Source organism: Sander vitreus, chromosome 5 (assembly GCF_031162955.1).
Source record: "Sander vitreus isolate 19-12246 chromosome 5, sanVit1, whole genome shotgun sequence".
Taxonomy (NCBI): domain Eukaryota; kingdom Metazoa; phylum Chordata; class Actinopteri; order Perciformes; family Percidae; genus Sander; species Sander vitreus.
In genome coordinates this window covers 18081729-18098055 of record NC_135859.1, presented here as the reverse complement: position 1 = coordinate 18098055, position 16327 = coordinate 18081729, and the positions used below count along the sequence as shown (strand labels likewise).

The window sequence follows — 16327 nt, the reverse complement described above, 5'->3', positions numbered from 1 at the left end:
TGATTTATTTATTTATTTATTGCTTAATCATAGTGTATAAACACAGATAGATCAAATCAACTGGGGATGTTTAGAGTCCCAGATATCCACATGAGTGCATTTGGAATCACCTGATAGTACATTACCGTTGAACTGGTTACTTTGAACTATAGCCTGTCCATTGTGTTGTTCTAGGTGCAGATAATTCTCTAAAATGGAATTTGATGATATAGCAACTACTGTCTTTGGGAGAGATGGTACCCAGGATAACCACAAACAAAAAGGAAAATTATGTAACTTTTAAGCTGCTGAAACTGACAAAGTAATCCGTATTCAATTTACACTTCAAATTTTAACTCATCTCCTGACAAAAATCAGTTAAGGTAGGAATGTTATGTGCGGCCAAATTAACTTAAAACTCACTTAAGGCTGCTAATTATATTTTTACATTGGAATTTGCTGGCTAAACTACAGCGGTCTGGATTGCTAATCCTAACACAGTAGTTGTTAATAGCACAGTAGCAACCCCGTATTAAATAAAATCTAATACCTCAATCAATGTTAATCGCACAATAACTTAACTGGTAGCAGGATTTATATATGTTTATGTGTAGGTCGCAGAGCAGCTTTCTTTTGTATTTGCAATATATTGTATACCCATTTGTTTATTCAAACACTATTTTATTAAAAAAGGGAATTACTCTGGTATTTTGCATAGTAATTTTCAAATTTGAATATATTGGATATCGGCACCAAACATCAGCTATCGGCAGCTTCAGCTCAAAAATATCGGAATAGGTATATTTAAAAAACATTATGAATAGAATTTGACCTAAAAAATAATGTTTATACAGTCTTGTGTCTAAGGTATTGATTTGGTCCAACACTTGACAAGTTAAAGTTAAAATACAAACTAATCAACGGTGACATATCAATATACACGTGTTTAGCATTACTCTGTTTGGTGATAAAAACAACCACAACGTGTTTGACAAACAAGACTGCAAGTCTGACTGCACCTACTAAGTTTTATCCAGGAAAAATCATAGTACATCTGACCAAATAGCTGATTTTCCTGCTCTAAGATTGCTTCCACATTTTCAACACTACTCCTGCCCCATTAGGATGTCCTCCAAACATGTATTCCACCACCACCAATAAAGGCAATATAACATGTGCATGAAGCATCTCGTCAAATCCACGTAGCTGAAGTAGTGTACAAAATTGAGAGTAAACCCCAGCTATTCTGGTTCTGTCCAAGAAGGCAGCAATCCAAGCAGGATCACTTAGATGTTTATAGTTTCATCAATTAATGGGTAATGTGACTTACAGACCATTCCCCAAGAAGAGCAGCCATGATGGGCATCCAGGTTGCTTTGCTGGACAAAATGTGCATCCTCCATACATGTCATTCCTTTTTTCACTGATCTCTTCTGTCATTATTCACTGTATGGCAATCTAGTAAAGCAAAAATGTCTATAGAAATATGTAAAATAGTAAAAATAAAAAAAAGCATATCCAGTGATACTGCTCGCAGAGTCACTGGCCGTTCACAGGTCTGGGTTACGAGCATACGAGTCACACCAGGCTCTTCTGGGCTGTCAGAAGCGTGCCACAACTTTCATGTCCAGGCCACCTAAACCTGCCCCAGAAACCTGAGCCTGGTTTGATCCGTGGCCCACCTGGATATGGTGGAGGCCGTTGTTGAAGCTGGCACACAGCAGATCGGTGGAGTCAGTGGGAGCCAGACAAATCAGTGGACCAGCACTATCCAGAGACAACGTCCCTAAACAGACTGAACAGAGGATGGCGGCGGGGGGGTTGGAGGAGGGTTAGTGTAAAAAGACTACGCACCCAAACCGTGTCTGTATATGTGCCCATGCGTGCATTTGTATTTGTATTCCTGTATATCAATGTTTCCATCAATAAGTGGGTTTTACCTGCTGTGTTCTGATCCCAGATTTTAATGGAACAGTCATGGGAGGATGTTGCTACCTGAGGTGTGCCACCAGGAGGTGTAGGCAGAAACATACAGCAGGCGGTGGTCTGGACATGACCTCTGTACTCCACAACTTTACAGCCAGGCTGACGCAGGTCCCAGAGCTAATAACACAGACACAACTCCACTGAGAACAAATGACAATGTCAGAAGTTTCAAAACTAATTACAGACCACCAGAGACTAACAAAACTACCTCTAGTATTAATAAATCAATACATATTCAAGGCTCTGTTGGAAACAGGGTGTTCCCACATGAGGAGTAACACTGTGTAGAAGCCAGGCAAGGGATGTTCAAAACCAACTAAATTCTTGTTCTGAATCTGAACTATAACAACTATAATGATTCTCAAATAACTGACAGTAGTGTAATAAAACATATTAAAGGGGTGATAGAATGATTATATAGGGTATTTCACACTGTTCCTTAAGGTCTCCTAATAGCGTATGTAACATTGGTTGGGCTGAAAATTGCCCGAATGCTATTTTATGGGTCCTTAACTACCCTGTGAATATGGGCCTATTTGTAACAAGAGCTTTTCTTCCAAATATGGTATTCTCATGAATATTTAGATGAGCTGCGCGCTGATTGGTTTGAGCCAACCACATACACATCCATTGGAGACTAGACAGCAGGTCTTATATTTCAGACACTGCAAAGTTATACATTGTTTGTCTGCTATTTCGTTATTAAATTCACTTCTGAGACTTTTTTATGCAAGAAATCAACTATATAAAGCTCAAATATGGCCGTTTTACGAAAATTGATGGCTAATTTCAAATTTGGTAAGACGTGTCGGACTTTAGGAGCTCCACACAGTCTGACAAGAAAATGGCAACCTCCATACCCTCGTTTCTCGGTTACTGGACTACCGGGGCTTGGGGCTCCGCGGAGCTCCGCGGAGCTGGCTGGCTGCCAGCATAACTAGAGTATATTTACAGTTTGAATTTCGTCACGCCACTTATAAAACATCTACCCCAAGGTCTTATAAAGCTAACAATGGTGTCCGATTTCAATTTAATGCATTTTTGTGAACATTAGGGAGTTCGTTAGCTGCTACTGTCCCTTCAATCCTATGTGTACAGATCGTGGCTAGTTAGTTTCACTTTCGGCATAATTAGAGTATATTTACAGTTTGAATTTCGTCACACCACTTATATGATCTACCCCAAGGTCTTATAAAGCTAACAATGGTGTCCGATTTCAATTTAATGCATTTTTGTGAACATTAGGGATTTCGTTAGCTGCGACTGTCCCTTCAATCCTATGGGTAAAGATCGCAGCTAGCTGCAGGCCCTGGAGTTCCATCAGGGCCTCTGCATTTTGTAGTCCAGTAACCCAGAAACGGTGACTTTGCGCGGGTATGGAACGCCGCGGGCTTCCCTTCGTGACGGAGATCCAGCTAGCTCACAGCGAGCCAGAGTCTATGAAGTAGATGCCGACAGGCGAGGCAGCACCGGCCACTGTCACATAGCCTGCTGAGCTCCTGCTGAACTGCGACAAACAATTGGACAAAATTTGCAATTAGCCATCAATTTTTGTAAAACTGCCCATATTTGACCTCTACATAGTTGATTTCTCGCATAAAAAAAGTCTCAGAAGTTAATTTAGTAATTAAATAGCGGACCTCTGGAGATCTGCATGACCTAGCTAGATTCATAAGACTAAGCTGACCTCAGGTCAGTGGTGTAGCCTATGCAAATGTTGGGGCATGACAAAGACTAGGAGTTGAGATGCTTACGTCAACTTTTAGCTTTGTTCAGATTCGCCCGTTTTCAGCGGCAGTTTCAAAATGTGAGATTTGCATAGTAAAGGGGTATCAATAGGATTTTGAGCTTCAATGTATGTCCTATTTACCCACCGAACTGTCGTTATTCAACTATGACAAGGTAAAATCGGTTTTGCATTCTATCACCCCTTTAATGCCTGTCATATATTTAAAACGTTTTACTAGACTGGACTGGACTGTACTACAGAATCACTGGTAAGCGGTCAAATAGGATTAACTTCATATTTGACTCTCTTTGCTACTTTTTGGAAGACACAGATTAGTCTAGAAACTGGTCTAGCTGGTGGTGGAGTCAAACCCACAAGGTAAACATACAGAGACCATCTGCACAAGGGAAAGGTCTAAATATTGTTTTGTTTGAAAAAAAATGAAGAACTGGTATTAACTGAGTAGCTAGCCACTGGGCGTCCTGCTTTATGAGTGCATGCTATTACACCTGTAAATGCGCAAAACATATTGTATTTTCCAGTTGATGTTTGTTTGTCTTGCATCAACTTAAACCAAACCAGACAATAGGTAACCTGCTAACAGCCTTAACATATCCGCCATCTGTACATTTACATCTTACCACACAAACACCTCCAATGTTCTCACCGTGGCTTCACCGCCCTGGCCTCCAAAGCCGTTGCTGCTGGACACCAAGTAGTTGCCATTTGCAGAAACGTCACAGTGGGTCTGGATGTATTGCTTGGCTGGAAAAGTATTGGTCACCTGCCATGCACGGCTGTCCCACACCCTGCGCACATAAACAAAAACATCACTGTAGAAATACAAGCTTTTCTTGTTAAAAAGGAGTGGACACATCTGACTTTTAGATAGTTAGATAGAATTTTTTCTCAGATAATAGAGGAATTGTGATGCTACGTTGGTTTTTTAAAAGTGTACTTTTTTTCTTACCTTTTTTTTCTGACATATGTCTAAATGAAAAGAATAAAAAATATTGCAGCTAAAACTACAAACAGCCAAATTTAATATTGACAGATTAAAGCTATAGTGCGGTGTAGTTTCTGTCAGCCCCATGAGGACAACAAAACTGTTGGCACGTCCACATGATACAAGTCTTCCGTGATCGCGCACAGCCCCACCGCCCCCTTCACACAGTTGCTAGTAGGCAAGGAGGACACGGAGGATTAAAAAAACATGATGGATTCTTCAGAAGAGGTAAATCTCTTCACTCAAGTTTCTGCGTGCAAAAGTTGCCGGACGACACAATCTTCTGAACATAGCCATACTGAGAAATACAGAGAGAGTTGTGTGGATCTGATAGTCTTAATTAGCTTTGTAGCAACTCATTTGGCAATGGCTTGAATGTAACAGACGTTTAAAAAGTTACGCACTAAAGCTTTAACAGTATACTGAAGATGAACAGTTCATCATCCATGTTTGCTGTAATACTGGGCTAGCTTAGGCAGTTGTCAAGTGCTTCTCAATGTTCATATTGGGCAAATACTGCTCAAATACATAGCAGGATCTATCCTCCAAATTAGTCAAAGGTGTGCTTATTATTCCCTCATCTGATGACAGCATACTACGGGTGGGAAAAAAAATTGATTCTTAGATGCATCGCGATTCTCTCTAGAACGATTCGATTATCGATTCTGATAAGTTAATAATCGATGTAAATATATATATATATAAAGTGGGGAGAACAAGTATTTGATACACTGCCGATTTTGCGGGTTTTCCCACTTACAATGCATGTAGAAATCTGTAATTTTTATCATAGGTACTCTTCAACTGTGAGAGACAGAATCTAAAACAAAAATCCAGAAAATCACATTGTATGATTTTTAAGTAATTAATTTGCATTTTATTGCATGACATAAGTATTTGATACATCAGAAAATCAGAACTTAATATTTGGTACAGAAACCTGTTTGCAATTACAGAGATCATGCGTTTCCTGTAGTTCTTGACCAGGTTTGCACACACTGCAGCAGGGATTTTGGCCCACTCCTCCATACAGACCTTCTCCAGATCCTTCAGGTTTCGGGGCTGTCGCAGGGCCATACGGACTTTCAGCTCCCTCCAAAGATTTTCTATTAGGGTTCAGGTCTGGAGACTGGCTAGGTCACTCCAGGACCTTGAGATGCTTCTTACGGAGCCACTCCTTAGTTGCCCTGGCTGTGTGTTTCAGGTTGTTGTCATGCTGGAAGACCCAGCCACGACCCATCTTCAATGCTCTTACTGAGGGAAGAAGGTTGTTGGCCAAGATCTCGCGATACATGGCCCCATCCATCCTCCCCTCAATACGGTGCAGTCGTCCTGTCCCCTTTGCAGAAAAGCATCCCCAAAGAATGATGTTTCCACCTCGATGCTTCACAGTTGGGAAGGTGTTCTTGGGGTTGTAGTCATCCTTCTTCTTCCTCCAAACACAGCAAGTGGAGTTTAGACTAAAAAGCTCTATTTTTGTCTCATCAGACCACATGACCTTCTCCCATTCCTCCTCTGGATCATCCAGATGGTCATTGGCAAACTTCAGACAGGCCTGGACATGCGCTGGCTTGAGCAGGGGGACCTTGCGTGCGCTGCAGGATTTTAATCCATGACAGCGTAGTGTGTTACTAATGGTTTTCTTTGAGACTGTGGTCCCAGCTCTCTTCAGGTCATTGACCAGGTCCTGCCGTGTAGTTCTGGGCTGATCCCTCACCTTCCTCATGATCATTGATGCCCCACGAGGTGAGATCTTGCATGGAGCCCCAGACCGAGGGAGATTGACCGTCATCTTGAACTTCTTCCATTTTCTAATAATTGCGCCAACAGTTGTTGCCTTCTCACCAAGCTGCTTGCCTATTGTCCTGTAGCCCATCCCAGCATTGTGCAGGTCTACAATTTTTGTCCCTGATGTCCTTACACAGCTCTCTAGTCTTGGCCATTGTGGAGAGGTTGGAGTCTGTTTGATTGAGTGTGTGGACAGGTGTCTTTTATACAGGTAACAAGTTCAAACAGGTGCAGTTAATACAGGTAATGAGTGGAGAACAGGAGGGCTTCTTAAAGAAAAACTAACAGGTCTGTGAGAGCCGGAATTCTTACTGGTTGGTAGGTGATCAAATACTTATGTCATGCAATAAAATGCAAATTAATTATTTAAAAATCATACAATGTGATTTTCTGGATTTTTGTTTTCTCTCACAGTTGAAGAGTACCTATGATAAAAAATTATAGACCTCTACATGCTTTGTAAGTGGGAAAACCTGCAAAATGGGCAGTGTATCAAATACTTGTCCTCCCTACTGTGTGTATATATATATATATATATATATATATATATATATATATATATATATATATATATTTTTTTTTATATATATTTATTTATTTATTTTAAAGATGTTGATTTTTATTTAAAAGTTACTGTCTCTAGACAAGTACAAATCTGAAAACAGTGACTGGAAGAGGATGGGATAATGGACAATAACTTAGAGTTTAGGCACAAGAGTGCACAAAAAAAAATGTCCAAAAGGAAACAAAAATAAAATGTTGTATATATACACATGATCTAATAAGACATACATAAAATAATTAGGCAAAACACATAGGCTGTTACATTACATCTGACCACCTCATGTTTCATGTTCTAAGAATCCAATCATCCACCTTTAAACATGACTGAGCCTCTGACATGGAAGATTACTGTGAGAGAAGGTGACTTTCACAAGCATGTTTAAGGCTTAAGCATGGAATGACTACAAAACAAAAACCTCAGTAGACAAAACATTTCATTAACACTTGTGTGTGACAAATACTGTATATGTCAAAATCTAAGCTTTGTCTAGCTGCTTTGTCTAGGAAGTGATTAGCAAACTTATTTGCAAATTTATATGTATATTTTTAAAAATCATGCATGGAAATGTACATTAAAAAAATTGTTGCATCGAGATGCATCAATAATCGGTTTAGAATCGAATCGTTGGCCTCTGAATCGGAATCGTATCAAATTGTGAGGTGCCAATCGATTCCTGACCTTGGCTGAACTGTAAACAGTTGGATAAATGAATGTTTTTTGTGACCTACTGATTGAAGTCTAGGTAAAGATAACCTGTCAATGAATGTGAGACAGTGAGCGCTCAGTCTCAGTGTCACTTTTATGTTATACTTATTGTAGTTTGACCCTGCATTGTTACCAAATGAGGAGCATTCCATGACTGATTATAATTGTTGTAAAGCACTGGTATCACACTCCACAACACCTTTTTTGCTATATATTTTCCTATAAAGTAAAAACAAGTCAGCATATTTCACATTACCAACTGCAACCAAATTGAATTTCCAATGAATTTTCTTGCTATGCTGCAGATGGCAAATGTGCATCTACAGTAATATACTTGCAGAAGCCAATCTTTATGTACCTTATGGTCTTATCCTCGGAGGTCTGAGCTATAGAAGAGCTGCCAGGAACCCAACAAACATGAGTCACCTAGACGGAGAAGAAAGGACAGTGGAAAAGTTTAAAGCCTGCAGGGCATGAACTCGGAAGTAACAGTCAGCTTGTCTGGCTTATTGATTTGATTCTTTTTCTTACATGCCCAGGTACACACCTAAGGCGATGCTTGAAACAATTATTAGTACAAGGTTGTGTGCACACAAAAGCACATACTATTATTCTCACCAGGTTTCTCGAAATGTTGTGTCTCTGTTCACATTTTGCAGATTCTATATCCCACAGGCACATCCAGTTGTCACGAGAACCAGTGCACAGCTTTCTCCCATCTAAAATATATAAAATGAAACATGAGAGAATTGTTCCCATTGCTAAAAAAAACAATGTTATCATCTGAGATAATAAACATTGTCCAGTCAAAGTTGATAATAGATAAGATATCACCGCTTGCATTCAGGACAGGTGGCAAGTTGATATAATACTTTATTTACTGTAGCAGTATCTTGACTGACTGAGACATGAGATCAGTGCGGAGATATTCCCTCAGCCTTCAAATATTATCCAGCTTGTTGAGAAGTCTCTATCACATCTCAAATTACATCTATACCCAGGAGGCCTGATAGTGGACATTCTTACAAACATTGTTTAAGGATATTTAGAATTATCATCCAACAGCTGCACCTAGCGTTTTGTTTTTCCATCACTTGTATATTTAGTGCTGCAATGACTGGCGGCTAATATGAACAGAGATATCTGTTCCCAGACCAACTAATATACAAGGATTTGACAAAGTGTATAACTGAATATAATGAATATTTATTGATAGAAAGCTATGTTTTGGGATGAATAAAATGTTATCTGCACAGAGATATAACATACTATATTTGGTATGATAACCTTGAGTTCTATCATGTATCCTGACTTACTATAAATGGCAGAACTTTATCTTGAACAATAAAAAAAATGTTAAAATATGTACTCGATAAAATATGACTGAGGACAATCGTGTGTGTGTGTGTGTGTGTGTGTGTACCAGGGCTGATAGCTAGTCCATTGACCACCAATTCATGCCCACAAAATTCCTGAATAGGTTCGTCCCCCTGGTTTAGGTCCCACATCAGAACAGTCTTGTCCCGTGAGGCACTAAAGATCCATGTACTGCCTGGATAACACACCACCTGGCAGATAGATGGAGGCAGAATTATGAGGAGACGATGTACAGTGACGATGCACAGCGACGATGCACAGCGACACACCTTTATCAGTTTGCGAACACACAGAATCAGGGTCCAAAATTAACTTTTTTATCCACCAGCCAAACGGCTAGGGAATGTTCAAATTTTACCAGCCACTCAATGGCTAACCATTGTTTTTTGGGTAAGTGAAGCAAATATCCCAGCCACTTGCATATTTTACCAGCATGTGGCTAGTAGATGGTGCTAATTCTGGACCCTGCTCAGTATTAATGTTACCTTGGTAACCTCTCGGTTGTGACCCTGGAAGGACTGACACATCCTGCCTTGTTTCCAGTCATACACCACCACAGCCTACAGGGGCAGACACACACACACACACACACACACACACACACACACACACACACACACACACACACACACAAACATGCACATAATAACAACTTCATGTTTAACTATTTTCCACAGAAATTAAATTAAATGGTAAATGGTAAATGGCTACATTTATATAGCGCCATTATCCAAAACGCTTAAAAAGGTTTTTGCCGCTTATTTGCCCATTCACGCACACACGCCAAACTGATGGCAAAGAGCTACCACGCAGGGTGCTGGCCTGACCATCGGGAATTATTTGAGATTTAGTGTTTTGCCCAAAGACACTTTGGCATGTGGACAGGAAGAGGTGGGGATCGAAGCGCCAACCCTGGGATCATGACACTTTTTATACTATGCAAATGAAAATGTATAATTTCAGTCTTTTTCTTGCATTAGGCATTCTAATTATATTTAAACTTTTACACTGGTTCATTTATCACCTGAACCTTTCCAAAAGATAGTTACAATAATTTACCTGGTCACTCCCACCAGAAACACACAGATCTGGGCTGAGATTAGTGACAGTGTTGGTGGACCCTTGATGGGCAGGTTCATACTGCACCACCTGACTGTCAAAGGTATTATCTGCCTTCTCCCCCTGAGATGCCCTGCACAGGAAACACCAATTAGGAAAAAACATGTTAATAGGCTGCAGTGCTAAAACTCTTCTGCTTAATATGAATTATTGAGATGAAAATAATCCTCAAGAAATGACTGTTACCACTTTTGATGATGACACTTCTCATGTAGACATACAGTACAACAAAGTAAATATACTAATACTACACTGTATGTACTAGTATAATCTTCATATAGCAAACAATAACCTTATCTTCATGGTACTGGTATCTGCTGCTCCCAACAAATTTGAGTAAACTCTACAGAGAGCAAAATATTTTTCCAAAGATTCAATAAATTGATTTTTTCACCAAATGTTCCAGCAGCTGTCTCACTGCTATCCACAACTTATTGAAATTTTGAGTGAGCTTTTATTTTTTTGCATCTGTGAGTAGCTCCTTGATTTCCACTGTGCACTGTATTGTGGACAATGATCATCAAAACCACAAAAACAATTGAAGACCTTTAGTATGCATGCTGACTTCTTTGATAGTACTTTTTAATTTTTCTCTAGTTAGAACAGATTACATACTGAAAACCTAGTTCTAATAGTACATACAAGAATACAAGCTGTTTCAGTAATGCACATGTTTACCTGTAGAGGTGAGACCTCTTGCGAAACTTGCTCTGTAGTTTACCCATGTCTGCTAGGTACCTGCAGCCGTGTGTCACGTGTAGAGTAGATAGCATAATTGTGTCACACACAGACAAGCACATGCATTGGCACACATACACAGTAAGAATATATATTATCTGTAGTACGGTGATATGAAATATGGAAATACAGTGTCTGAAAATAGCATCCTGCTCTGATGAAAGGATTTAAGAATAATGAGAGGAGATGAACACACACACACACACACACACACACACACACACACACACACACACACACACAGAGAGAAATGCTATCAAACTAGGACAACAATCATGATTGCATCCATAAATGTCTATCCTTCCCTTTAGTGAATAATGATGATTATGGGCAATGGATTAAGTCACTTTGCAACCATACAAATTCAAATTCTATACAAGAGTTCCGTTCTGTATTTAAAATTGTATCTCAAAAATCACCTTAAGCACAAATAAAGCAAAACCACAATGAATGTTTCAAAGTATATCATTGATATTAAATAAAGACCTCAAGAAGAAACATCAATGCTTTGACTTGCTGCAAATGTACCACTGTACATTATCAACTCCCTGAGAATATTATTCTGTATGGTACTATTTTAGGCTCACCTACATATATCACACATCCCAACTTAAGTACACAGCCTCTTACTGCGAAATATCTTATCTTGCATAAGGTAAGACAGACCAGTCTACAAGGAGAGATTAAACCACACCTTCCCAGGCAAACACTACTTTCTCTCTTTCTCTCTCTCTCTCACACACACACACACACACACACACACACACACACACACACACACACACACACACACACACACACACACACACACACACACACACATCTAAGCTCCTCCCTCGTTATCCTGGCGTACTCCTCAAACAATCGACAGGAAGGAGAGGGCTCAAATCCTATTAGAGCCGCATCATTACTGTCACAAAGAATTAGTCGCTCGAAAACACCTGCTATGAACTGTGCTGGCAATTATTATGTAACAACACCAAGGGATTTTAATCGTAGTTACAAATGGTGAAAAATAGTTCATGACTCGTAGTAAACAATCCTGGAGATACGTGAAGCAAGATTTCTTACCTGTCACTGGCAGGTGTGGTCGCTTTGTGATGCTGAGGCTGTGTGGCTAGCTCGCTAGCATGCTAACTAATCTTTATCTGTCATGCCAACATAGATTAGCTAGTGCACTAGAAGCACCAAAACATGTATATACAAACGTTAAAACTTGGTAGAGTCGTTGTCGCAACGACCGAGAAGTGTTTCCCATAGACTGCCATGATAGTAAGTTGTCCTAACTGCGTGGGAAAGTAAACAGAAGTGTCTTTTAACTACCACAGACCCATCCCTCTCTCCGTAGCGACGCTTTCTCGTATCCAGGCGAGGGCGAGGTCACGGGGCAGGAAGTAATCGAAAGCGTTCTCTTACAAAATAAAAGTCTGATTTACGCTTTACTTTTTTTATTTTTTTTTATGTTTTTGCATTTCTGAACGTGTAACTCCCCCTTCTACAATTCACTTGCATTCAATACATGTGCACAGTTTTTCTGGTCATGTGTCCAAAGTGAATAACTAAGTTGTGTGCACATCACACCATTCATTTCTTTTTTCCTCATCTACACCCATGGATGGCTGGATTAACCTGCTGGGTGGGCATTAACCCCCTCTCACTCTCTGTGCATTGCCTCTTAGTAATATTGATTAAACACACACAAAATCTTAAATATGCATCATGTGAGTACTATATTAGCAAAAATAATAGGACCTTAAAACAAAATTTTGACAAAACAGGGCCTTAACAGGTAATAAAGTAGGGCCCATTTTCAGTTGATATTTTACTTTAATAATTTATATTCCCATATTCCTTAACAAAAGAAAAACAAGTAGGCCTAATTAAAGTACCACAAACCAGCTGCCACACATTAACTTGGGTGTTTGGGGGGCGCTGGGGCTCTGGGGCCACCCGTTGGTCTGACAAGTTGTTCAGTATAGTGTTGCAGGATATACTGATCTGTATTATATTGGATAGGCCTAGCCTAATTTGACACTGTGTAACTATTGTCACATGATGGTCATCCATGCTGTTATTCAGACAATTTCCAATTAATTCATGTTTTCCTCAGTGAGCTAAAACAAATCTATGAAAGCCCTTTGTACCCTGCACTGCAATGAAAGTATTGTCTGGAGTACAACCAACAACCCAAGCTTTTCTTTCCAGATATCATAAATGTAAGAGCGTTCTTTTTCTATCCTCACACTGCCCAAAGTCAGAGAAGGATGCAAGAAAGCTGTGTTTTTTCTTTTGTTGAAATGTAAGTCCAAAGTAAAGATTATACAGTATGTGCATAATACATTTGACTGGGAAAATGTGAAGCTCAAACAACAACTAAGTTTAACATTTCAAATTTGCATTGTTTTTTAGAAAAATAAACTGGGATGTGGTTTTCAGCCAACAACATAATGCTTTTGTTTAAATAAGATTATGCTGAACAGCACATGACAGGTTAAAATTTAACTGACCTGTGTCTGGGTGCCTCTCTACAGGCACAGGTTGAATGGCTCCTAAAGCAGGAAATCTGGTACGAATCAGAAAGGTCCCTGGACAGCTAACATTAATTATACTAGAACTCTTTTCTATTTTTTTCTTTTATTGTCATAAACTGTATTCATGTGCTTCATTGTAGCTCTGATTTTAGTCAGATAGTCAGGAAAGATAAGACTGGCTTTGATTTCATGGGCTGGATTTAAGCATTGCATCACAAGCAATTAAGCACTGAGTCACTGGTATGTCCCCATTTAAATGGTCTAAATGGGCCACTTAGTTAGGTTACAATCAACACTGTTCAATGGTGAGATGACCTCAATTCTAACTTTTTGTTTACAGCATAGTGTGACAACAGTTAAACTGTTGAAATATATTGTCAGGCATTTTACAGCAAAATAAAGTTTATTCGAATCATATAATGGTATTTTAAACAAAACATCATACATTTCAATGCTTAGTAGTTTCCAAATTTGAATATGTCTGACTATTCCAGTAAAATGTTTTACGATAAGTATTTTCTTTGTGTATACAGTGGTTTGTCTTCTGAAGGGTCTATTACTATAAAATGGAACTGCTTCCTTCACTTGCATGACACAGTACTTTTCAGTGAAGTAAGGCAAGAAACAAAAGCAACTCACAAAGGCAAGTGCTCTCACTTCACTAATCCCTATCTCTGACTTGATGGTGCAAGATCCATTTGCCTCACCCACACTGTCACGAGGATTGATGTAGAGATTTACTGTATGTCACACACTGCTGAAAACACTGAGAGTATGCAGTAGTAATGCAGATCTTTTATGATGCAGTTCAAAAGTCCTGAATTTTGCCCTGTGAATGTCCATCTGATAATTAGACTAAGATGTATGTTTCCATTTGATGGTTTTTAGGCAGGCCTTAAACACAAAAAGCCTTCAAACCAAAACTGGCCTATAAAAAAGGGACAGCACTCATTCTACAGCCATGGCTCTGGACCTTTATCTGACTGGGATCCAAATGAGAAATTCAGTATGTTGCTTGGGGCCCAGCCTCATTACTGTTCTCATTAGGATGGGGCCTGAGAAGTCCACTGTAGACCCAGGAACCACGCAGAGCCCGAAACCCAAAACAAAATAGCTCATGCAAAAATGTGTTGACTTAAAATAAAATGACTGACTATCCTTCCAATAATGAGTGGGTATAGCCAATTGTTTGGTTGGGGAAAAGGCAGAAGTAAAAAGGACACTGATTCACAGTGATAATACTAATGGCTCAGGCAAGAACAGTCAGTGCGGATGATCATAATGGAACAACTCTGGATATGTGATATGGCCCCTCTAACATCCATCTATCCATCCACTTATCATTTCATCAATCTGTAAGTGTGTGGGCCTGTTATTAGAATACTGTGACTAACAACTGCTGTGGAACTCTCCGGATTGTTAAAGGCACATGGCACATATCTACATACAATTAACAATTACAGGGGATGTATTATGATTTACTTGAGACAGAGATTAAACTCTATATTTTGAGGCTATCTTCACAATATCAATCTGAAACAATACAACATTCACAAAGGGAATATTTACTGGACTGCATACAGGTGTTATTGTGCCCACTGTACACTAGAGACTGTGCTAGATGACCTCCACTGATTGTCATGCAATCACAAAAGATACACACAAAAATGAGTTGTAGCATATTTGCAGAAAATCATATACTGCCATAAACTGTTTTCCAATAAAATACGTCATATTTACCCACAGATATTGTGACTGTGATTACTCTCCCTACAAAGTCAGCACAAACACTGAGTTAAAGTGGAATTGTCCTGCCCACGCCCATGGAGATACGACTTTGCTTCTCCATTCATACAGATTTTCTATTGCACAGGTTGGGGTATAGATACTTGTGTGGCGTTTGTTGGACGTGACACTCCCCCCTTGTCGATGGGAGGCCGACGTCACCCTTCCAGCGGAGGAGTGGATGGCCTCTGTAATAAAAATACATGAAGAGAATTGAGGAAAAGGAGAAGATTGGCTGGGAGAAAAAAAAAAGCAACAACACGGCGTTCATTCCTTTCTTCTCACCCCGCTGATGAGCCATGGATGTAAACGGCTTTTGATACAAACTGGGATATATTTTGGTTGCGGCATCGACAGCTCCGGCTGTAATGCCATGTTATGTGTGGTTTTCTTGGTTTTTTGAGCAGACACAGAGAGAGATAACTGTACTGTATCCCAGCCTAGCGGATTGGAGTGAAAGTCCGCCATATTCTGCTTTACCACGCCCGGGAGTCGAGCCATTGGAAAATAAACGGAAAGCTTTATTCATATGTTTTTCTCGTTGCCCTCACCCACGGACGAACTTGAACACAAGGGGTTTTGTTGATTGGAAAATAACAACATTGAAGACTTTGATGAGGGTGGCCAGGCACGGATGGCAATGCTTAACGAGATCAAACAGAGCAGTACGGAGGATGTGTCCTAAAAGGATCTGTTGATCATATTGAGAAGGAAAAGCAGATTGCACCAATTAAGATTGCACAGATATTCAACTCAAACCGCCTTGGACACTATTTTGAAGCTGTCGGGAAGCCCAGAAAGCGAACCGAAACGGGGCAGGGGGGGGGCAATAATTTCTCAAATATCTAATTTTCCTTTCCACCACAATCTGTGCGCTGTTCAGGCTCATTATAAGGGCGTCCACGCGTTATTTCACCGCAAGTAGGCCTGTATGAGGACGTATTTTTTTTTACCTCGACGAATCTGAAACCTGAATGAATCAGTAAAAGGAAAAAGCGGAAAAGTGCGTGTTTAAAAAG

General features: G+C 39.7%; 1 protein-coding gene across 1 annotated transcript; it reads right to left on the bottom strand.

The window, feature by feature from the left end:
- On the bottom strand, positions 1-12382 carry wdr31 (WD repeat domain 31). Its single transcript, XM_078250832.1, has 10 exons — positions 12064-12382; positions 10933-10992; positions 10195-10327; positions 9621-9695; positions 9182-9326; positions 8377-8477; positions 8117-8184; positions 4362-4503; positions 1920-2082; positions 1-1774 (listed from the first exon to the last, which is right to left on the bottom strand). The coding sequence occupies exons 2-10, from the start codon at positions 10977-10979 to the stop codon at positions 1581-1583; spliced, it is 1068 nt and encodes a 355-aa protein (XP_078106958.1). The 5' UTR covers positions 10980-10992; positions 12064-12382; the 3' UTR covers positions 1-1580.
- Positions 12383-16327: the final 3945 nt, after the last annotated feature.